This window comes from Sphaerodactylus townsendi, linkage group LG16 (genome assembly GCF_021028975.2).
Source record: "Sphaerodactylus townsendi isolate TG3544 linkage group LG16, MPM_Stown_v2.3, whole genome shotgun sequence".
NCBI classification, from domain to species: Eukaryota; Metazoa; Chordata; class Lepidosauria; order Squamata; family Sphaerodactylidae; genus Sphaerodactylus; species Sphaerodactylus townsendi.
The window spans coordinates 19,062,297-19,086,084 of record NC_059440.1 but is presented as its reverse complement, the minus strand read 5'-3'; the positions used below and the strand labels follow the sequence as shown (position 1 = coordinate 19,086,084).

The window sequence follows — 23,788 nt, the reverse complement described above, 5'->3', positions numbered from 1 at the left end:
TTGGCAACCTACTTGTGCCTTCCACTGGTTAGCATCTATTTCTGGGAACACTAGAGTTTCTCTGCAGTTGCATATGTGTGTGTGTGTCCTTGCGTGTATTTTCTCTGCATCGAAAAGGAAGCATGGTTCTCTCAAATGTTTTAGCCGGTTTGGTTTGCCAGTCTGTTGACTAGCTTCCTTTGCCCTGTGATTAACCCACAACTATGTCAAATAACTGGCTTTTACATTTCAGTTACAGCTTATTTTTAACGGGTTTCAAGGATGAGAGTCGAGAAAGGCATTTTTTACATTTGTGCAAATATGATGAGTGTTGGAAGGGGTGAGCCCTGGATTATAATTGGGTTAGACTGTGTTTGTTCATACAAAGAAGTCCTTCACTCAGGTAAGCAGTGTAGTTGTGGAATTTGCTGCCTGTGGGTGTACCAATAGCTGCTAGCACAGATTGCTTTGAAAGGGGATTAGCCACGATATCTGAAGGAGATCTCTGCATTCAGAGATATCTGAATATCAGTGCAAAGAGACAACATCAGGGGGTGGCCTTGTATTCTATGCTTCATTATGTTGGATATCTCGTTGGCCATTGTGTGAAAAAGGATGCTGGACTAGATGGACCACTGGTTTGATCCACTAGAGTACCTCTTACATTTTTACAAGTGAACTTTCCTTCCACACTGGCTCAAGTTCTTTGTAACGCATTTAATGGATTTGTGCTTTGAGTGTGTGTTTGTATGGTAGAATTGTTGACGGAGTCTTTGTTTGGATTGTGCCCTGCTTCACATGGCTTAGTAACGTAATGAATTTGTATTTCAACTGGAGTTCTGCAAATACTTATTTGGGGGCAGGGATTTCCACTGACCACTTAGATGCTCTTGCAGGGCCAGGTTTCCAAAATTAGGACTAGAATTAGATATCTCTGGGGGAGTCTGCGAGAGGTGGACTCTAAACAGCATTAAAAAAAATAAAATTTGAGAAGTCAAAGGTGGCATACTGCGTGCATTCTTTTTGGATCACTGTCACTCTGTCTATTTGCTTATATCAGTGATGGCACACCTTTTTGAGACTAAGTGCCCAAATTGCAAACCAAAACCCACTTATTTATCACAAAGTGCCAACACGGCAATTTAATCTGAATACTGAGGTTTTAGTTTAGAAAAAAACAGCTCTGAGGCGCGTGTTACTCGGGAGTAAGCTTGGTGATAGTCAGTGGTTTTGCTTTGAAGCAACCGTGCAACTCTTCCAATGGGTGAATCACGACCCTAGGAGGGTTTATTCAGAAGCAAGCCCCATTGCGAGCAACTGAGCTTACTCTCAGGTAAAGGATCGCACTTTAGTTCTTCCCTTGAAAATCAGTGGGGTTTAACAGTGCTTCCCCCCCCCCACATGACGCACTCTGTGCGCACGTACCCACAGAGAGGGCTCTGAGTGCCACCTCTGGCACCCGTGCCATAGGTTCGCCACCACTGGCTTATATCATCCTTTTCAGGAAGACCTGAAATCTTTCTAGCTAGAGCAGGAACTTTGGTTGGCAGGCACAGTTGCAGATGCTGATTCACTTCTGCCCTCTGTCTACTACCCCTTGGAAACTGGCTAGAATAAGGTGTGTACTCCTTCCAGGCTCCCAGTCGATGGAGTTCATGCCTGCAGGAAGTTCTTCTTTGCTCTCCTGGCCTGTGCTGCTTCAGACATGGAGCCACTTCTGAGTGGGGTTTGTTCTGCCCATCAGGGGGCTGGAGGCGTCGCTCCCGGGATCTATTTAATTTCTCACATTTTAGCTGCCAGAGAGAGAAAGAGCCGTGTGGGATGAATCATCAGGAGAGGAATTCTGAAGCAGCCCTTTTTTTCAAGAAGATATTTTGCCACTATGGATTCCTGGGAGTGCTGAAGGTGAACCCAGAGTCTGAGTGAAAATCCAACTGGGGAGGTTTTCTGTTCTGTGGGATACATTAGAAAGAGCCCCGGTACCTCCAGGAAATTGGGGGTGGGAAGAGAAAATAGTGGTTTTAAAGCTTCAAGGTCAGGATTTTGGGTTTTTTGGGAGGAGAAAACAAGCTTGAGTTAGGCCCTTAGCCAGAAACTGATGATGCGCAAGAAATGAGTACAGTCCTGGTCAGCTCATCATTATGTATTTTAGTTATTATTTATTTATTTGTTTGTTTTTTAACCAGTTTTGTATTGGAGACTCAAGGTGTAGGCGTGATATTAAGCACCGTAATTAAATAGCTTGGGGGGATCGAATAAGCAATTCAATAGATCTGGGATTAATAAAAATTAGAAAAGGGCAAAAAAGGTCATCCTATGTCACCCTCCACCCCCCAGGTATCCTAAAATTATGATACTTCAGCCCTGCTAACTGCTATTTCTAGCCAATTGCATAGAGAATTCACATTTGGGAGATTTATGACAGGATTCACACACCCCTTTTACCTCAGCTCCTTTTTTTTTTAACATAGTGGATTTACATTTGTAATACTTTTGATGGGTTTCACACCAACCCTAGTGCTGACTGGAGGGGCATGGCAAATGATTGGTGGGGCCTAGCCCCTTTTTGGCTTGAGTGCTTGATTTTTTAAAAAAAAATGTACCTCAGAAAATATTGTTGTGGCCCGGTGGGGGATGGGCAGGGTATAGAAGTTGGTGTCCGCACTATTACACTATGAATGCCGCATATGAGTGATTCACTTTTAGCTGCTGACATTTTTGATACAAAAATGCCCCTTCGCATCCCTGGGCAATTAGCCATCTTGCTCACTAGATTCACGGGCTTGTAAGTGGTGGCCCTAGGTGCCATTTTGCTTCATGTGTTGTTATTTCTGGCTGAGATGCTTCCTTCCTTCAGCTCCGACTGGGGCTGTTGGTTGTGGGAAGAGAATGTAACAAGTTGCCTAGTAACCGGAAGATGTGCTTCCAGCTGTCCTGAGTCTACCTGGAACTGTGTTGTGTTTCCAGGATGCTTCCCAAGTTTTTCCTGCACCCACACAGAAGGAGTGCTTGAGGGGGCAGTACTCCCTTCAGTGGTCCTGAAGGTAACTAAACTGCCTGAGCTCAGAAAGGCTGTATTGAGAATCCTCTCTGATGGTTGGAATGGCTGCAAATGCAGAGAAAGCCCCCTTTCCAAACGTCCGGAACATAGGTTGTGGTATTGAAAGTCAAGGGTGAGCCTGAGCATGTACAGAGTGCCTCTCCCTTGAGGAATCAGAGCCCCAGTCATCTAGGCTGGAGCCCTTGAAGCGAAGGGCAATTTGTCCCCTTCTCCGTCTTTGCCTCCCCCGTCTCTGCAATTCTTCCGCGTCCCCCCTTCATGTTGGTCCCTTTCACATGACCTCCTTTTATCTTCATGTTCCTTCTGCCTTCCTGCTCTTCCCAGATATTCCCCCAGTTCAGCTTAATTAAAAGCCTGGCTTTTCGCAGAAAGGACTGTTTGTGACTGATTAATTTCTATGAATTAATAGGAGCTTTGGAGAAAAACGACTGTGCAGGCACTGAAAGTGTTCAGAATTGCTGCCAACTCGGTTCTGGGAATATGGTTGTCAGCCTGCCATTGTGATGGATCTGGGGAATTTCATGCAATTGCCTTGTGTGCCGGTAAGGAGGGAAAGGATGAGGGGGCTGTGTTTCTAACAAGAGACCGGCGATCCTTAACGCCTACTTCCCCCATTCTTTATAACTAGAAAGGGGCCCTGTTTATCCAGCTGATGAGTTTGAGATGAATGCGTCTTTCCCCACTGCACTGGTGGGAAGAGCTCTTTTATCAGTTGGAGGATGTTCTAGGTCCACCGTGGTGGCAAACCTTGGGCACTCCAGATGTTATGGACTACGATTCCCATCAGCCAATTGGCCATGCTGGAAGGGGCTGATGGAAATTGTAGTCCATAACATCTGGAGTGCCCAAGGTTCGCCACCACTGTTCTAGGACCTAGGTTGGTGGTTACAGTTTATAGAAGTTACAGTCCTTGGCATGTGGGGGCTCCGTCGCTGCTCCGTCCAGTTAGAGTAGGAGATGCCAATGGGTGTAAGACGTGGTCCCTGATGCCAGCAAATGAGTTACTAGAAGGATCACCACACCTTTGGCGGTGCTGATGGAGAATCCCTTTTTGGAACGGTGTCTAGGGTTACGAATCTCCTCCCAACTCCAGCCTCAGCAAACATGGCCCCTAGTCTCCAAGGATTCCCTAAACTGGATTTGGCAGCCCTAATTGTCCTTGAGAAAAAGACTGAGGCCCCTTCCGCACACGCAAAATAATGCGTTTTCAAACCACTTTCACAACTGTTTGCAAGTGGATTTTGCTATTCCGCACAGCTTCAAAGAGCACTGAAAGCAGTTTGAAAGTGCATTATTCTGCGTGTGCCGAATGAGCCAGAAAGAAAAACAGTACTGCAAATAAAAAGGTTTGGCATGAAGCATTCTCCCAGCTGTCCTGGCTTTCGGTTTGCAGAGTTTGGTTGATGCGCTGGATCATTCAGACCAGGACTCTACCCTCAAGTCTGAAGTGGTACAGTCCATTCCAAAGTTTAATTTTGACTCCATTTTCCAGGATGGGGGAACCAGACCTAAATGGGGGAGGGGGGTAGATTCTTCCAGGTCATCATGGTATTTCATTACTGCTGCTACTACACATGAAGCAGCTTTATACTCATAGTACTGGTCCATGGGGGTCGGTAGTATGATAGTATCCACTTAGACCAGCAATGGCTCTACCACTTGGCTCTATCAGCTGGAGATGCGGGGATCAAACAAGGAGCTTTCTACATGCAAAACAGGTGCTCTTCTAGTGATCCACAGCTACTTCCCAGCCTCAATGTGGTGTAGTGGTTAACAGCAGGTGCACTCTAATCTGGAGAACCGGGTTTGATTCCCACCACTCTGCCACCTGAGCAGTGGAGCTTATCTGGGGGAGCAGATTAGCTTATGCACTCCAACATATGCCAGCTGGGTGACCATGGGCTAGTCACAGTTCTTCGGAGCTCTCTCAGCCCCACCCACCTCACAGGGTGTTTGTTGTGGAGGGGGGGAAGGGAAAGGAGGTTGTAAGCCCCTTTGAGTCTCCTTACAGGAGAAAAGGGGAGGGGGGATATAAATAAATCCATCCATCCCTCCTCCTCCTCCTCCTCCTCCTCCTCTTCCTCCTCCTCCTCCTCCTCCTTCTTCTCATTCTTTATAACTTTGGCCTCATTATTTATTGATTTAGTTGGTTTGGATAAATGCCTTTCTATTTTGGAGGGGGAACGCAAGAAGGGCACATTCAGTAAAGCATTAAAATGTTATAGTTAGTTAAAAATTAAACAGCTGTAAAAGGAGAACAGCATTATAACCCCCGATAGGACAATCCAGTTCATTCTAAGACCTTCCAGTGTACGTGCCTTTTTAGGGATGCTGGAAGACCTGAAGAGATCGGGACTGTTGTCTTGCTTCCTGGAAGAGAATTCTGTGATTTGGGAGTGGCTGTCAAGATGAACGGCCATCAACCAGCAGAGAGGCATCAACGCACACTTTTCCAGGCCAGGGAGATCCTCCTGGAGCTGTGACTGGTGCATAATATAGCTGGTGTAGTGGTGTATCCAGCAAGGTGTAGTGGTTAAGAGCAGATGGATTCTAATCTGGAGAACCGGGTTTGATTCCCCACTCCTCCACCTGAGTGGCGGAGGCTTATCTGGTGAACCAGGTGTGTTTCTGCACTCCTACATTCCTGTGGGCTAGTCACAGTTCTCTCAGAACTCTCTCAGCCCCACCTGCCTCACAAGGTGTCTTTTGTGGGGAGAGGAATGGAAAGGAGCCTGTAAGCCACCCTGAGTCTCCTTACAGGAGAGAAAGGTGGGGTATAAATCCAAACTCTTCTTCTTGCATATACTGTGCTACCAGGTGTGCTCAGATTTTGCCTCTTCTGCACAAATCACCCTTTTAGCCAGTTCATAAGTCATCTCATTTGAAGATACGGTGACATTTGCCTGCTGTCTGTTAGGGATGAGGCTCCCTGACATTAATCCCATCTGCTCTCCTCCTTTGCAAAAGGCAAAGCTGCTGGTATTATGAGCAAACTGACCTGGACCGCCTCTCTGTCTGCAAACACAGCTCCTGTGTAAATGGCACACTGCTATCCCCTCCTACAAGCCAGATCAGAGTCTACTGCTCTTAGCCACTACACCACGCTGGCTGGCTCAACATTTATGCCTTGGATCAGGGAGACCCATTTAAATCCCCACTCTGCCATGGAAGCTGATTGGATGGCCCCATTGGGCCAGTCACTCTCAGCTTCATTTAGCTGAGCCAGCGTGGTGTAGTGGTTAAGAGCCGGTGCGCTCTAATCTGGAGAACCGGGTTTGATTCCCTGCTCTGCCACTTGAGCTGTGGAGGCTTATCTGGGGAACCAGATTAGCTTGTGCACTCCAACACATTCCCGCTGGGTGACCTTGGGCTAGTCACAGTTCTTTAGAGCTCTCTCAGCCCCACCCACCTCACAGGGTGTTTGTTGTAAGGGGGAAAGGGGAAGGAGATTGTAAGCCCCTTTGAGTCTCCTTACAGGAAAGAAAGGGGGGATATAAATCCAAACTCTTCTCCTCCTCCTCCTCCTCCTCCTCCTCCTCCTCCTCCTCCTCCTCCTCCTCCTCCTCCTCATGGGGTGATTGTTGCAAAATAGGTTTGGTCTCCCTGTGGGAAAGAAAGAGGGGTATAGCTAGCTGTATAAATCTGAACTATTTGGCCTGGCTGGCAAGGGACCCCGCAAATCACAGGTAGTTTTTCTCCTCCACCTTTCTTGCTGCAATTTATATCGCATCTCCTACCATCGGGGGTTTGTTTTTTTTTGCGCTCCCTGTTTCGTGTTCAGCTTTGGCTACTGCAATCTTACCTGACCCCGTTTCCAAAATGAAGCCTGAGCTTGCCATCTGACCGGACAGAGCAAACGGCAGCCCACTTTCCACTGTTCAGGAGAGGGCAAGCAAAATGCGGGGGGCACTTCTTGTTACCGACAACACCAAATAAGGCCAAACCTGCACTACCAGCGGCTCCCAGTGTTGGCACTGGAGTTAATTGGTTCTATCTCATTCCCCACTTGAGACGTGGAGACTGGGGAAATGGTGTGCTTTATAGCTGGAGATGTAAAATGCCATCCTTTGGGCGGAAGTGAGCCATAAACATTTATCCTAATCAGATGCAGCACTCAATTAGCCGAGGCTTTGCCAGCTTCTCCAGCTTAATTTGAAGGGGCTCGCCGTGTGTCTGGCAGCAGTTAGAGCTGAGTGGACTTTATTTAATGTAGATGATCGATTAGTGGTCCCCAGATCCCTTGCCCGCCAGGCAAGGCACTTGGACAGATTGGCTTCCCCGACCACCGTGCTTGTTTGCCATAAGTGGATACTGTCCATCGTGGCTTGCTGTGGGTGCATTAAATGGGCTTCTCCGGAGATGTGGAAGCAGCACGGACTTGGCAGAGGGGGTACCACTGGGCTGTCGGGTTGAATGCATCTCCAAGTTTTGTGTTTTTCTTGGGAAAAGCAAAGTTGAGTTAAACAACAAGAATGCTGCTTTGTACACGTGAATGGCTACAACTTCATTTCACTTCCTCTCCAAGAATCTTGGGAAATGTGGTTTGGGAGGGCAGAGGCGTAGCTCCAAGGGGGCGGCGGTGGGTGGTGGTTTGCGACACACCGGGCGCACGCCCCTGTGGGGGTGTGGTGAGGGCATTCCGGGGGCATGGCGGGGGTGTTCCAGGGTGGGACGGGGGCATTCTGGGGCAGAGCAGGGCGGGGGCATTCTGGGGTGGGATGGGGCAGACGACGCACCAGTGCACCGGGCATTTCCCCCCTCGCTACACCTCTGTAGGAGGGTTAGTATCAGTTAGCTTTGCAGTTGGGCCAGGGTTCTGTCTAGGGCAATGGTGGCGAACCTTTGGCTATCCAGATGTTATGGACTACAATTCTCATCAGCCCCTGCCAGCGTAGTCAATTGGCAGGGGCTGATGGGAATTGTAGTCCATAACATCTGGAGTGCCAAAGGTTCGCCACCACGGGTCTAGGGCTTTCTTGGCCCTATTAACTTGGATTCCTTTTGGACTGGAAAGGCCAGGACAAAATCTGGGACCTTATGCCCCTGAGCTGCCCCTGAGCAAGAGCTGCCAACTGCAGCCTGGGAAATTCCAAAAGATTTGAGGGCAGTGCCTGGGGAGGCGATGGAGCTCAGCAGAGATACCCCGCCATTGAGTCTACCCTCAAAAGCTGCCATTTCCTGATCTCTAGTCTGTAGATCAGGGGGTGGGGTCTGGCAGCTACAACAGGAGTTCCACCAGCAGCCCCAGGCAGCCAGCTTGTTTAGCCCCGCCTGGGACAGAGCCTCCCGGTTGGTTTGCCTGCCTGCCAGCCAACCAAGCAGAAGTCGACCTGGTGAGCTGCTGCCTACTGCCCACGGGAAGGAGCGTGAGTCCTTTCCCACTCACCCCATTGGGAACACCTGCAGGGGGTGGGGTCTGACAGCTACAGCTGGAGTTCCAGCAGCAGCACAAGGGCGCCGTCCATTTGGGGACTGTTTGGGGACGGTTACGCTGTAGGTGGAGCAGACTCTATGATAGTTCATTGTATTTTAGTTTTTGTAGTGGTGGGCTCTGTGATTTGGGAGTTAGCTGGTATATTTAATTAACTGTTTCATGTTTTATTGTTTGCTGCATTAATTTTTTGGTTGGACGCTGCCCTGAGCCCTATAGAAAACTGGGCGGGATAAAAATGTGAATTTTTCATTTAAAAGATCAGTTGTAATCCTAAGAGATCTTCTGGCCCCACCTGGAGGCTGGCCAATCTACCCCCATCGATGCCCGTATTTGCAAAGTCCCTCGAGACCAACCCCATGGCTATATTGTGACTCTGTTGTTTAGGCAACCGGTGTCTCCAAAAGTGACTTCCTAGGAACAGCAGTGGCGTAGGAGGTTAAGAGCTCATGTATCTAATCTGGAGGAACCGGGTTTGCTTCCCAGCTCTGCCACCTGAGCTGTGGAGGCTTATCTGGGGAATTCAGATTAGCCTGTGCACTCCCACACACGCCAGCCGGGTGACCTTGGGCTAGTCACAGCTTCTCAGAGCTCTCTCAGCCCCACCTACCTCACAGGGTGTTTGTTGTGAGGGGGGAAGGGCAAGGAGATTGTCAGCCCCTTTGAGTCTCCTGCAGGAGAGAAAGGGGGGATATAAATCCAAACTCTTCTTCTTCTTCTAGGGTGGTGTTTTGGAGACCGCATCGGGCGCCTTCACCTTCATAACGCGACTCTCTCCTTTCTGTTGCAGTCGATCTACGCAGGTTCAGTTCCCATTGGCACATGCAAGCCATCCTCAGTGACTCCGTGGAGAGCTCCGACGATGAATTTTTCGACGCACGAGGTTTGCAAAGCTTCAGTTCTCTTTTCTCTGCCGAAGTTAATTGAAAACAGTTTCTCCAGGGGGGTCCTCTGTCTATGGACGGCTTTGTAAAGAGCAGTTGGCAGCAAATATCGCTCTGGCTTTTCATTTGCGGAGCATCTTTTAATTTGCGAATGATTTTGATCGTCTCTGATGTGTGTGCGTGTTTTGCGAGACCGGTTAATATCTTATGTTCTGGGCCCCGTAACTCTTTGGAAGCCTCCTTCTCGGTCTGGCTGTGACTTTTTTAAGCACTGGGTAAAAAGGAACTCTGTGCGCGGTGGGATGTTTGTGTTTTAAACGGACATGAGGAGTCTGGGGGCCCTGACCTGTGTAGCATTGACTGGCCCAATGTCAACAAATCTCAGAAGCCACACAGGGTCAGCCCTGGTTCATACTTGGATGAGAGGCCCCCGAGGGAAATCCAGGGTTGCTACGCAGAGGCAGCCAATGGGAAACTGCCTCGGGACATCTCTTGCCTTGAAAACCGTACTGGGTTGCCATGAGTTGGCTGCAACTCAATGGCACTTTTCACCCCACAGGAATTTGGGTTAGGTGGGAGAATGAGCAGTGTATTGTTGAAGGCTTTCACGGCCAGAATCGCTGCGGGGTTGTGTGTGTGTTTTCTGGGCTACATGGCCATGTTCCGGTGGCATTTCCTCCTGACATTTCGCCGGCATCTGTGGCTGGCGTACAGCCTGGAAACCCCACAACCCCACAGAACGAGCAGTGACTGCAAAGAGTTCTGTGTAACCTGAAAGTGTGCATGTCCCTCTTCCCTGCAAATGGAACAACATACATTGCAAAGCTTTTGACTGAGATCAGGAGTTGCAGCTCTGCAGGAGTTTGGATTTCTTAAAGACCCTGAGAACAAAGAGTGGCCATTAGAGGATTGTTCGCCTCTGCCTGTTGCTAACACAGCTCCTCAGGGGGCTTGGTTCCAAGAACTGAGTGGCAAAAGCAGGCTGACGGCTAACTTCACAGGTGGTTTGAATGCCATAGTTTGTCTTGGGTAAGATTGAAGGGAGATGTTTTTCTCCCTTCTCTGTTTCTCCAGAACAGAAGAAAATAAAAGTGTAGATTTCAAAGCAGATGTAACAATCTGTCCCACCAAGGGAAAGGCAAGAATCAAAGGCCTGCATCTCAAGCACTGCAATGTTATTTTCTCAAGAAGATAGCTAGATGGAAGTGAGTAAGTGGAGGGATTGGGAGGAAGCAGATGGAAAACAGACATACTCTGTTGCACTGTTGCTTTCTTTCTTTGAACATTTATTTTGCCCTGGACTGAGTGGAAGGAGGGCACCTGCCGACCCATCTGCCTTTTCATAAAAGCTGTGTTCAGATGGCCCACGGATGGTCCTGCCATGGGCAGCAAATTTTGGGCAACAAATGTTGGGCAAGGTGTCATAGTGGGACACAGACCAACTTAACCTAAGGGCACCACCCTTTGTGATGTGGGAGCTGTGCATATTGGCATGCCATTTGGATTTCCGCCTGGTGAACAGTAAAGGTGCAAGCACTGTGCCATTCCTGACCCTGGGGTAATGTCACATGATGAGGTTTACTAGGCAGACTATGTTTATGGGGTAGTTTGCCATTGCCCTCCTCAGTTGTCTACACTTGACCCTCAGTAAGCTGGGTACTCATTTTACTGACCTTCAAAAAATGGAAGTCTAAAACCAGCTTCCTTCAGGATCGAACTCAGATCGTGAGCAGACCTTTGACTAGAATACTGCACCTTACTGCTCTGAGCCATGGGACTCATCTGTCTGGAGGAGCCCCCAAATGACTGGTGCAGGCTATCTTCAGCATTTGCAGCAGTGAGACATGGGTAATACTATTTTCCCAAAAATAAGACCTACCCTGAAAATAAGCCCTTGCATGATTTTTTGGGGGGATTTTTGGAGGATGCTTGAAATATAAGCCTTTCTCCAAAAATAAGCCCTAGTTACAGATTCCCCGGCGCAGCTGATCTGGTCACTTCCGTGTGCAAAAAATAAGACATCCCCTGAAAATAAGCCCTAACGTATGTTTTGGAGCAGACATTAATATAAGAAGAGGAAGAGGAAGAGGAAGAGGAGGAGGAGGAGGAGGAGGAGGAGTTTGGATTTATATCCCCCTTTCTCTCCTGCAGGAGACTCAAAGGGGCTTACAATCTCCTTGCCATTCCCCCCTCACAACAAACACCCTGTGAGGTAGGTGGGGCTGAGAGAGATCCGAGAAGCTGTGACTAGCCCAAGGTCACCCAGCTGGCGTGTGTGGGAGTGTACAGGCTAATCTGAATTCCCCAGATAAGCCTCCACAGCTCAGGCGGCAGAGCTGGGAATCAAACCCGGTTCCTTCAGATTAGATACACGAGCTCTTAACGTCCTACGCCACTGCTGTCTTGGAATGGCAGCATTTCTTCTTGCAGCGACACTCTGGCAAAGCCAGTGTCCAACCAGGTTCCGAAGTGTGATATTTCATGTGTTCATGAAGTGGCTAAGAATTTACATCTCTTCCTCTGCAGTATCCCTATTCTGGACTGGTCATGCTGCAGGCTAGAGAGTAATGCTTTCCATGCAGAGCCTGAAGGTCATGAACCAACCCTCCCTTCTCTTGCGTTGCAGTCCCTCTTAACCATCTATAAATGAGGTTTAATGGGATTACTCCAGACTGTGGGACTTGCCGGGGTTTTCCCATAACGTGGCTTCCTCCCTCCCCGTTTCCTTGCCTAACAGACAGGAAGAAGCTGGGAAATGTTCCTCCATGGATTCTTCTGGACTTATGTCCCTGAAGCATTGACCCATCACTTATTTTTGTTATGTCTCTGCTGCAAAATGTGCAGCTATTTTTGGGTTTGCTCCGCTAGATCTATAATTTAAAACCTGAGTGGCATCTTTGCTGAGATGGAGGCACCGCAGCTCTCTCCATAGCAACTTTTGCGTACACAGTGACAGTAGCGGTTGCAATATTTTGATGTTCAAAACACCCTTTCTTTTCTGTAGGAAAAAAATGCTATAATAGATCAGTGGCAGACAATAATTACATTTTAAAAAATGATGCACAATGGAGGATTCCCCGTCGCTTCGATAGGGACAAGTCTTTGCAAAGCTGCGTTTGATCTGTTGGGAATAAAGGGTTTAATGCATTCGGGTAAGACGGTTTATTAGCCAAGTCCTCAATTTCAGTTCCTGGTTGCTAATGTGGTGCTTTAAAGTCAGACTGTGATTGAAATAGTAAAGTTCCTTGTGTGGCTCACCTCGCTTCTACCAGGGAGAGGTCTTCTCTGTGGTGGCCCTTTCCTGGTGGAATGTTTTATCAAAAGACACAGGTTGCCTGCAGGATCTTGTTAGTTTCACCAGGGTTTGCAAGACAGAACTCTTCCAACAGGCTTTTAATTAGTCATCATGCATATCTTGCAGTGCTTGAATTATTTCCGCCAGACGATTTCACTGTTGGGGTGTTGGATGCCGCTGAGTTTCAATAACAGATTCTTATAGTTGGTTTCAAATTGTGATCTATATTTGCAATATATTTATTAATACTACTGTTGTTAAGATGGGCCGTTGAATTGTATTTTGCTTCGTTGTAAGTCGCCCTGAGCTTTGCTTGTTGAGGGAGTGCATTTGTAAACATTTTCCCCCTTTGCCTGATCTTTACTAAACATTCAGACAGAAAAAGGGATCAAAATGAGCATCCGTATTCATGGGCAAGACAATGAGACAGTGGTAATTGCTGTGACACTTCTGTATATTAGAAGAATTGCCCCGTTAGTATTTGGAGATTTGGTGAAACGAGGTCGTGAATCTTCTCAGTTCTGCATTGGTGTGCTTTGAAGGCAGGCATTTATTTATTTACTTCCTGACTCTTGTTTTTTGTCCACCTTTCTTCTTGAGACTCAGGGCGGAATGCGTGTTTAATAAGGACCATGCAGTAAAACAATATAGTGTACACTGTGAGCAGTACATAATGCTGTTGCGCATGAATGAAACAGAAATGAAAGGGAAACAGTGTAATACATCACTTGAACTGGATTTCACATTTCGAGGTCCAAGATCCAATGAGCTAGATCTCATAGTTTGGGGACACTGAACTGCACTCTGCTGCATCCAGAAAGCAGTGCAGTATGAAGCGGGGAGGATGAGAAGGCTACCTAATGACAACACAGGCAATTGAAATTGAAACTTTATCACCTATTCAGAAATTACCCTCCTGCAGCACTTTATTTTACTTCATCTTTTCCCCCCTCTGTGCAAATGGACCTTTCCTGATCTGGACCTTTCCTGATCTCATCAGCAGGGGCTCACGGGGATGTATGGGATCACATATCCCTGGGCTGAGTCCATCTAGTCATGGGGGTGGGGGACAGAGAGAGGAAAGCACAAGGTGGAAGATGGGCGAGAGGGCTTTGTGGTGGGGGAGAGCGGCTGTCCATGCTGGGGGGAGGGACGGGGACTCAGTTATTGCCCTGGACTCCATTTGCAGGCGGTACGCCACTGCTCATCAAGCAGGCCAGCTTATGAGGAGATATGTAAAATCCTCTTGGTAGGGCTTCCTGATGCTTCTTTCTATCCAGCCCTGCACAAACGTTGCAGCCATGGGCAGCAACTAGTTGTGTCAACGCCTCCTTTGTGGAGGTTTCTGTAGGGTTGTTAATCTCCATGTGTGCCACCTGGAGACTGCCCAGTATTGCAGCTGATCCCTAGACCACATGTTCCCCGGGATAAAAAGGTTGCTTTGGAGGTGGATTGTATGGTGTTATACCCTGCTGAGGTCCTGCCCTGCCCTGCCCCGCCCCGCCCCGAACTCTATCCTGCCCAGGTTCCATCCCCAAATCTCTGGGCTCATGCTGCACAGATTTTTGGAGCTGGAAACCCCATGTAGGGTGGATTGTTTTTCTGTACAACCCTTGTCTCATTTCCCTTTTCTCTGCTGAAAATGGATTTGGAGAGGGGGAGGAAGAGGAGGGAGTGGTGGGGGTCAGTTGCATGTTCTCTGCCTTAGGGCTACACCAGGTAATGATTGGAGCTGTTGGCTAGCGTCTGTCTGTCTGTCTGTCTGTCTGTCTGTCTCCCTCTCCTCTCTATAAAAAAAAGTGCAAATATCTGGTGCATTCCACAGGGATGACCAGCCTTTTGAGTTTGGCACCCGGGCGGCTTCGACCCTCGCTGGCATCACGTCTTGGCCTCCTCTGCGAGTCGCCAGGCCTGAAGGCAATCACGGCTCATCTCCCTTGCAGGCATCGCAGGCCTCATTATCTCAGCGTAGATAAGGGAAGGCAGGTAAAAGAGCCACGCATCTCTGGGGAGGCTGAGGAACAAAGGGAGGGAAAAGGCCACAGACGGAGAGGAAGCGGGCAAATGCAAGAAAATGAGGAGGCTTATCAGGCACGGATGGGCTGCTTTGCTGACTGAGATTGTTTCCCTGAGTAGATAGTCTCCACGTTAGTTGGGGGAATTAGCTGCACACAGAGAGCAAGAGGGGGTAACTTGATAACCTACGTATACCGGGATAGTCTTGGGCGAAAACTCTCAAATGAGCCAGTGGTTGTATAATTGAATGGCTTCTATTAAAGAATAAAGAACTGAGCAAGAAGAACTATGTTTTAAGCAATAAACCTGTGCCCACAAGGCATATAAGAGAAAAGAGAGGAAGTTGGATATGGTTTCAGGGGACGATAGCTACCAGTCTTGAAGGAACGTCCGGGGAAAGCAGCATATTTCCAGGAGCAAAAGGATGAGCTTACATACAAACAGGGGTGCTTGCACAGATCCAAAACACACACTGTATGAATGGTCAAAGGATCAATATATAAATCCCAAAATGGGTCCTGAGGCGATATGAGGTAAACTGGCAGGAAAGGTGTGGGGTTTTAGGGTTAGGGGATTTTCCACCCCTCCCCCCCACGTGACCGAACGATGGCCCGCCTGGGGCATTTGTCCCCAGATGGCCCCATAGAAGCTCCGCCTCTGTGGGGTGCATATAAATGACCCTCCTATTTGCCACTGTTGAGCTTCTAATGAGCAAGGGATGACCTTCCTCAGGCTCTATTCAGAATAAACCCAGTAATTTTCAACTATTGGAGGAGTAGCTGGTGGGGCGAAGTGGGGGGAGGGAGGGAGGGAGGGAGGGAGAAATTTATTTTCCTGGTTAGCTCTAAAATCACTTACAAATAAATTCTCAGCCTCTCCCCGTAAGTATCCAGTATCCAGTCCGCCTTGTGCACATTGACGTTCTGCTTCTCCGGAAGTGCTGATACCAATGTGGGGAGGGGGTCTCTCCTGCAAGGGGCTATGGTGGGGAGGGTTGCCATGGGGCCATGGCCGTTGGTGGGCGGGGGAGGGTTGTCAGCAAGAGGGTGGGAAACTCCTGGAGATTTGGGGGCGGAGCCTATGGAAGACAGGGAACCCAGTGGAATACGATGCCATAGATTCCACCCTCCAAAGCATCTATTTTCTTTAGGGGAACTGATCTTTGTAGTCTGGAGATGAGCTGGAAGATCCCTAGGCCCCACTTGGAGGCTGGCATCCCTAATGGTGGGAGCAATGCTGGCCACTGCTGAGAGGGAGGGCTGAGTTCTCTTTCTCTCCTCTCTATGCCTCGTATGCTGCTGTGGCAGCGGGGAAGGTTTCAGGGTGGCTTGAAGCATAGGGCTGCTCTCCACTCCTCCCAAGATGTCTGGTGCTCAGCCAGGAAAGCACTCTAATATTGCCTTCAGCATGAAAGCTGCCAAGACCAGCTTTCGAGTCTGGCCCTCAGGGGCGGCGTATGAGTTTCAGTGGCTTGGCTAGCCGTAAGCAGGGTGAGGCCTTCCAGGATGCTGCGTCGGAGTCTCCCTCTCCCTTCCTGTACTGATGCCCCATGATAGCTTTTGGCCCAGCCCACTGTCGCCCCCTTCCTACCTCACAGGGTGTTTGTTGTGAGTGGGGAAGGGCAAGGAGATTGTAAGCCCCTTTGAGTCTCCTACAGGAGAGAAAGGGGGAATATAAATCCAAACTCCTCCTCCTCCTCCTCCTCCTCCTCCTCCTCCTCCTCCTCCTCCTCCTCTTCTTCTTCTTCTTCTTCTTCTTCTTCTTCTTCTTCTTCTTCTTCTTCTTCTTCTTCTTCTTCTTCTTCTTCTTCTTCTTCTTCTTCTTCTTCTTCTTCTTCTTCTTCTTCTTCTTCTTCCCTTTAGAAGAAAGAGGAAAGTCATTATATCCCCTGGATCCCCAATTAATAATATTCCCTGGATCCTGCAAATATACGTGGGATTCTATTGTTTGTGTGTTTCAAGACTCTATTGACATAAGTTTTTCTTGGGTAGACATTCCAGTTTGGGAGTGTTTTCCCTGTAGCTGCCATTTTCCAAGATGGCGGATACAGTTATTTCGATATTTAAAATTCACATAACATGCTCATTTGGGTCCCAAAGTATGTTTTTGAGGCCGATAAAGCCAAATACGCTATTTCTGTTTGCTGAAGGGCAGGACCGAGTAAAGAAACTTTGCAAGCTGGGTAGGGCTGACTGTAGCCCAGGGGAGAGACCAAAAGGTCTCTCGTTTGGTCCTTAGCATCTCCAATTTAAAAAGCCCAAGCAGTAAGGTGAAAGGTGACAGGAAAATACCTCAACCTGAGACCCTGGAGAGCCACAGCCAGTCTTAGACAACACCCACCTTGATAGGTTAGGGGTCTGCTTAAGTGTAAGGCTGCTTCAGGTATGTTCGTGGGTAACCAGAGAGTTCACAGGGGCCAGAGAGACTAAGGAGAAGACAGGCCGGTGGGGCGAGGCATTTTTTACCCCCGGCTTGAATGGAGCAGCCACATCTTTGCCGAAGGTCAGGAATCAGCAACGATCTCTCCCGGGCCGGTTGCCAACTCTACATGTGGGACTTGGAGCGTATTATGAGCGCAGTGGAAACGAAGCTGCAGACGCCAGGGACGGCGAATCTGTTTCTCCCCTCCCCGCTTTTCCCTGCCAGTAATAAACTCTCGCAGCATCTCACATCAGCAGACGTTGCAAGCTTGCCTGCTCTGTGAATCAGCCGCAGCCGCCTGGCTTTAATTAGCATCGTGATGCCTGCATTTCAGCACACGGTCGATATGGGCTGACCTTGGGGTTGGTAGACGGCGAGGTTTCGTTCAAAGGAGCCATTTGGTTTTTGCTCCCCCCAGGCCAGAGAGAGGGGGTGGGATTTCATACGAGAGGGGGTTAATTGTTTTTTGGACCGACCCAGTGCATCATTTAACAAGAGGGAGTTTGCTGGGTAACATCCCCTGCTTGGATACATGAGTGGACTGGGAAGCATCAGTGCCCCCATCATTGGTGGGACAGAGAGAAAGAGTATGCTCTCACACCCACGCACCCCATGCAGGATTGGGGCCAATGAACAAGCTTGCTCTTCTTCTGTGTGAGGCAAGGGCTGCCCCTAACTTGAAGATGGGGAAGGTCTGGCATGGGGCCAGAATCTCCCAGGTCATTGGCCCACCAGGGTCTTTCCTGGTTGATCACTACTGCACAGAGGCGGCTGAGGGGGGATATGATTGAAGTCTACAAAATTATGCATGGGGTAGAAAATGTTGACAGAGAGAAATTTTTCTCTCTTTCTCACAATACTAGAACCAGGGGGCATTCATTGAAAATGCTGGGGGGAAGAATTAGGACTAATAAAAGGGAACACTTCTTCACGCAACGTGTGATTGGTGTTTGGAATATGCTGCCACAGGAGGTGGTGATGGCCACTAACCTGGATAACTTTAAAAGGGGCTTGGACAGATTTATGGAGGAGGAGTCGATTTATGGCTACCAATCTTGATCCTCTTTGATCTGAGATTGCAAATGCCTTAACAGAGCAGGTGATCGGGAGCAACAGCCGCAGAAGGCCATTGCGTTCACATCCTACATGTGAGCTCCCAAAGGCACCTGGTGGGCCACTGCGAGTAGCAGAGAGCTGGACTAGATGGACTTTGGTCTGATCCAGCTGGCTTGTTCTTATGTTCTTATGAGGATTATCAGCTGCCCTCTCCCCTCCTTGGAAGAACTCTATAATTCCCGAAGCCTAAAGAAAGCCCAAAATATTCCGAGAGACCCGTCTCATCCAGCACACTCTCTTTTTGAACTGTTACCATCCGGCAGACGATACAGGTCTGTCAAAACTAGGACAAAGAGGCTTAGAGACAGCTTCTACTCTAGAGCTGTGGCTATGCTGAACTCCGTGGCTTCGTGTTGATGTGTTTGGGGCTGTGTAGGGATGGGTGGAGGAAGGGGAAAGTGAGGATGGGGTATGAGTCTGAAATTGTGTGCATCGAGGAATGCTGCTGTAAATTTCGTTGTGCGTGCACAATGACAATAAAATGCTTATGCTTATGCTTAATGGTCAATCCACCCCTGCTTGTGATGTGTAATGTCCTCTCAAGTCGTAACTCATGGTTACCCCAGCAAGGGGCTTTACAGGCAAATGAGAAGGTGAGGTGGTTTGCCGGTGCCTTCCTCTGCCGAGTCTTGTTTGGTGGTCTCTCTTTCAAGTGTGGCCCTGGGCTATACCCTGCAGCCTTCCCTTGTGTGTAAAGTGCTGTCAAGTCACAGCCGACTTACGGCAACCCAGTAGGGTTTTCAGGGCAAGAGGCTTTTGATAGGCTGGCCCCGAGTCCCTTTCAGACATGGATTTACTCTCCTCCCTGCTATCTTTGGTGCCCCAGGTGGGGATGGTGGGCAGGGGAACGTATTGCAGAAAAAAGAAAGGGTCTGTCTCTCTTGCTGACATTTTTGTAGGCTGGGGCAGGTGGGGAGGCTCCCGGGCTTCCGCCCTCCTGAGCAGGACCTGGCCGAACAAGCAGCCTGCCTTTGTGCGTTTTTCTTTTTTCTTTTTTTGCTTCAATGAAAGCGAAGCTGTCTTTCTCCAGAGCGGAAGCCCAGGATGGCTGACCTTTTGTTTCCACCTGAGAAAAGCGTGAGGTTTCCTTTTTTAGCCCGCTAAGTGTTTTCTTTGTGGAGCAACGGTGCTGTGAGAAGAGAGAGGATTGTGGCAAGGATTTGCAGAAAAGCTGGGGGTGGGCTTGTGGGCAGCACCGGATTGGTTTTGGGGTGGGATAGAAGGCTGGGGGGAAAGGCTGGGGTGGTGGGGGGAGGGGGTTGGAACCCCGTTGAAGTTTAGCTGAGGTTTCATGGGGGTGGGGGTTTGCTCTGTGGAGTGAACCCTCGCTCTGCACGTAGCCTGCCTCCCTAACGCATCTTGAGGCTTATCCTGCCAGACTACCCAAACTGTGTATGTTGAGTTCCAGTAGCATTCTGGGATCTTGCGTCCCTTACAAACACGCTCGGTGCCTGTGTTCTTGGGAGGCCGGGGTTCTTCTCCAGACAGTGGTCTTTGCTGTTCAAACCAATCCTCCTTCTCACATGGTTCGATTGGGCAGTAAAGTTGTGTAGCTGGTTATTGAAGGTTTTCCAGGCTGGTGGCTTTTGCTAATAATATTTTGCCCGTATTTCTGGCTTGTATCTTCAGAAACAGGTCCCAGTAAGATGCATTTTTCTCTGTATCAGACCACAGCAATGTAGGCTGGAAGATCCACCATAGCCATGATTCTGCCCATTAAAGCCTTCGACAATACAATATATTCTTACCTGTTGAACTGTATTCATAATATTTTGAGTCACTACCAAGAAAACAAAGACGCAACTGTATTCCAATTCATTATTGGTTTAAATATTACTCATGTTGTGAGTGTAAGTACACATTGGTGTAATTACTTTGGTGTTCCCACAATGGGTTGCTTGATTTCTCTGATAATTGCTAGAAGAGATTATGTTGCGTTTGTTTACTTGGCTGTCACTGAAATTGATGCTTATTTCTCTTGCTGCAGAGGAAGTGGCAGAAGGGAAAAATGCTATTCTCCTAGAAATGAGCCAGTGGAACTCCAATGACCTGGTGGAGCAGATCGAGACCATTGGGAAGCTTGAAGAAAGTCAAGGTAACGATTGTCATGCATTGTTTCATATTTAAACTCTGGGAATTTAACTCTGACACCAGAGTCTTTCTTTCAAACATTTATTCTATTGGTTGTGGTGGGTTTTCCAGGCTGTGTGGCCGTGGTCTGGTGGATCTTGTTCCTAAGGTTTCACCTGCATCTGTGGCTGGCATCTTCAGAAGTGTATCACAGAGGGAAGTCCACAGTGTGTAACAGACTTTCCTCTGTGAAACACCTCTGAAGATGCCAGCCACAGATGCAGGCGAAACGTTAGGAACAGGATCCACCAGACCACGGCTGCTCAGCCCAGAAAACCCACCGCAACCAGTTGAATCTGGCCGTGAAAGCCTTCGACAATACATTTATTCTCTTGCTTTACAAAATGATTTTCAAAGGCTCCTCTGCCCCCCCCCCCCCGCCAATTAAGCTTTGTTGCAAAAACATTAAAGCAAATTTAACAAAGTCGAAGACAAAACAGCAACTGGTTGAAACAGATAAAACAGCACAAAGCAAAGTCCTTAATTAAAAGTTTGGGGTAAAAAAACCAACATCCTTTAAACTTCAATAAAGGATGTGCCAAGCAAGCAATCTGAAAGGAGGGTCTTCCTGATTTTTGGCACCGCACCACCAAAGAGGCTGGGTCTCAAACACTGATGTGTCTGGTTTCTGAGCTTTATGGCAACACCTTTTCTGCAAGCCAAATGTTCAAAGACTATTGGTGGTGATTGTCTTCTGGAGAACCAAAGACTGGGGGGCAGATTTTAACTTGAAGGTGGGACTAGCACAGGAGGAGTTTATCCTCCAAGCCCCCCAAACCAAACTAGGTTGACCAAGGACCCAATTCAGTAAAAGGATCCTTCCATTCAATCAGGTGACTATGGTTCAAGTCCCCTTCCAGTCCTGGAGCTCATGAAAGCACCTCCCCCTCCCACCACAGTTAACTCTCAGATTTCTAAAACAGAGATCCGAGAATCTTGGGTTGGGCAACTGAGCTTCTCCCTCAGGGTTGAATATTGCAGGCTCCAGTGCTATTGAGCATTCTGGAAAATACTGATTTCCCTTCCCATTCTGATGCTCACATTGTGGAAATCACCTGCCAAAATATTGATAGAGCCCGTCACTGTAGTTAATCATGCAGTATTTTTGGCTCGAGATGGAGCTACTGATTTAGCCAACTGCCTTCTCCACTGTTTGGAAACAAACCCTTATTTTTAAAAAGCAGCCAGCAAGATTGGGGGGTGGGGGGTGGGAAGTAGCGGGACAGGAAGATGTTGCCTCTCGATCTTCCTGAGTTTTGCAGACAGAATGGTCCTCGCCCTCTCGGTTTACGTGTTTCATTGATTCGGATGAGAAACACAAGGGAAAGTTAAGCGTGTGACAAAATGTCACAATTAATTTCTGCCACCACTAATATTAATAATGAAAATAATTATAATGGTTAGAGCGACGGCTAAAGGGTCTGGGTTTTGTTAGCTGTTTTTGTGCATCACAGTGCAGCCAGCCTGCCGAGCGTACAGTAATATCCGCATGCTTCAGGTCTGGGGCTGTCTCAGGTTACCGTGTCTCCGGGAATATCTCCCTTCTGTGCTTTCAGTTGACAAAGCAACCCAGTGTAATGGTACCTATGCTCTGGTCCAAGCCATCAAACTGGCATCGGTGCTTTTTTTACGAACGCCTTCTCAGGAGTGAGTTTCTCTCAGGCTCAGGGGGAAGAATCTACTCTGTGTCCCTTTGAAACCAACAAGCACCATGGACAGCTCCCCCCAAGCTGGACGGGGCAGCCATGCCCTGAGTCAGACTGTTGACCCATCTGATCCTCATCTCTGACTGTGGAAGGGTGTAAGACAGGTCTCGGGATCCCTTATTCATGTTGCCACCCAATATTCTGAATAATAAAAAGCCATCTCATTGACCACGACTACCAATCTTTGGTCCGTAAAACCGGCTCTTCATGTACCCCTCTTTACCATGGTATTGTTTTAGAGAGAGCCCAGATGGCCTGCTACTTGAACGTACTGATAAATCCTAAACAAAGGTGGGCCTTCCCCAGGGCAAGATGTAATTCCTTTTCCTCTGCTTCCCTTAATGAGTGTTTTTTTAAAGGCTGCCCCCTCAAGAATGGATGTGTTCTTTGTTTTAATGCTACTGAAACTGCAGAACATAGTTTAAGCATGCTTATTGTAGACCTGATTTCTCCAATATATTACCCTCCCATGTAAGGGATTGCCCTGCAATATTTTGGGTACGTTTTCTTTTGGACAATCGGTCAGCTAAGATAATAGAGGTGGTAGCTGAATTTTCTAACATATTAACCAACTAATGGGGTGGCCCAGGTTAGCCCAGCAAGCATCCTTAACAGTGGGGAATTGAACCTGGATCTCCCAGATCATATTCTGACATGTTAACCTAGGGGTGGCCAATCTATGGTGCTCCAGATGTTCATGGACTACAATTCCCATCAGCCCCTGCCAGCATGGCCAATTGGCATCTGGAGTACCATAGGTTGGCCACCCCTGTGTTAACCCCTACACCCGTGATGGCGAACCTTTGGCACTTCAGATGTTATGGACTACAGTTCCCATCAGCATGTTAGATCAGGCTGATGGGAATTGTAGTCCATAACATCTGGAGTGCCAAAGGTTCACCACCACTGCCCTACACTATGCTGGCATTTTAGCAGGGAATTTACTTTATGTTTTCATTCTTCCCTTCCGCCAAGGGACTTTGTATGCTTGTCCTCTATTCTATCCTCACAACGACCCTGCAAGATGGTTTGGGCTGAGTGAGAATCTGTGTGCACGTGATTGGCCCTAGCTGAAGCAACAGCTTCATTGCTGAGCAGGGATTTGACCTGTGACTTCCCTGTCTTAGCCCACTACTCTCACACCGCTGTTGAAATGACTCACAGTTTTAAAAACCCTAAGCAACCAGCAGTAAATCTGGAGCTGTTTAGGGAGAGAGCAAATGCAGCTTCATAAGCCGACAGTCCCAGATTGGTTTTAATCTGCATTTCCAGTTAAAAGGGTCACAGGGGAGTAGGTGCTGGTAAAGAACCTTCTCTGCCAAAGACCCTGCAGATGCGCTGCTAATTGGAGGAAGCAGTTCCAGGCTAGATGGACAGAGAGTCTTCAGGTGAAGCTTTGGGTACTTGTGGGGCTTAGTTGCCACAGAGACTTGCTACAAAAGGTGGGGACTGGCTCCCTTGTGGAAGCCCTCAAACCCTAGAATCTGTGCAGCATGAGCCCATTAACTCCCAAACTGTTCAAATACTGGTTTTGTTTGCACTAATGCCATTTTGAACTCCTTTTAAATTCTTTTACTGGAGAATTAGGTGTTTTGTGTTGCTGAAAGCACAGCCAGCGTCCTGTTTTCTGCAGAATGTTGCAGCCCCCCCCCCGCCCCCCCCCCCAAAAACATTCTGGAATATAGCAGGCTTGGCCCCTGAGGTCCTTCAGGCCCTTTGTTATTAGACAAAGCTGGAGATTGCCTGTTT

General features: G+C 48.3%; 1 protein-coding gene across 3 annotated transcripts in view; it reads left to right on the top strand.

Moving 5' to 3' along the window:
* Positions 1-23,788, top strand: part of PITPNM3 (PITPNM family member 3) — a 109,546-nt gene that overhangs the window by 26,018 nt on the left and 59,740 nt on the right. For 2 of the 3 annotated variants that reach the window (XM_048518768.1, XM_048518769.1), the window contains 2 exons: positions 9,262-9,354; positions 20,191-20,298. In XM_048518768.1, the coding sequence (XP_048374725.1) occupies positions 9,262-9,354; positions 20,191-20,298 (201 nt within the window). Of the gene's footprint in view, positions 1-9,261; positions 9,355-20,190; positions 20,299-23,788 lie in introns of those variants that run through there. The other variant, XM_048518770.1, reaches the window with a different exon arrangement.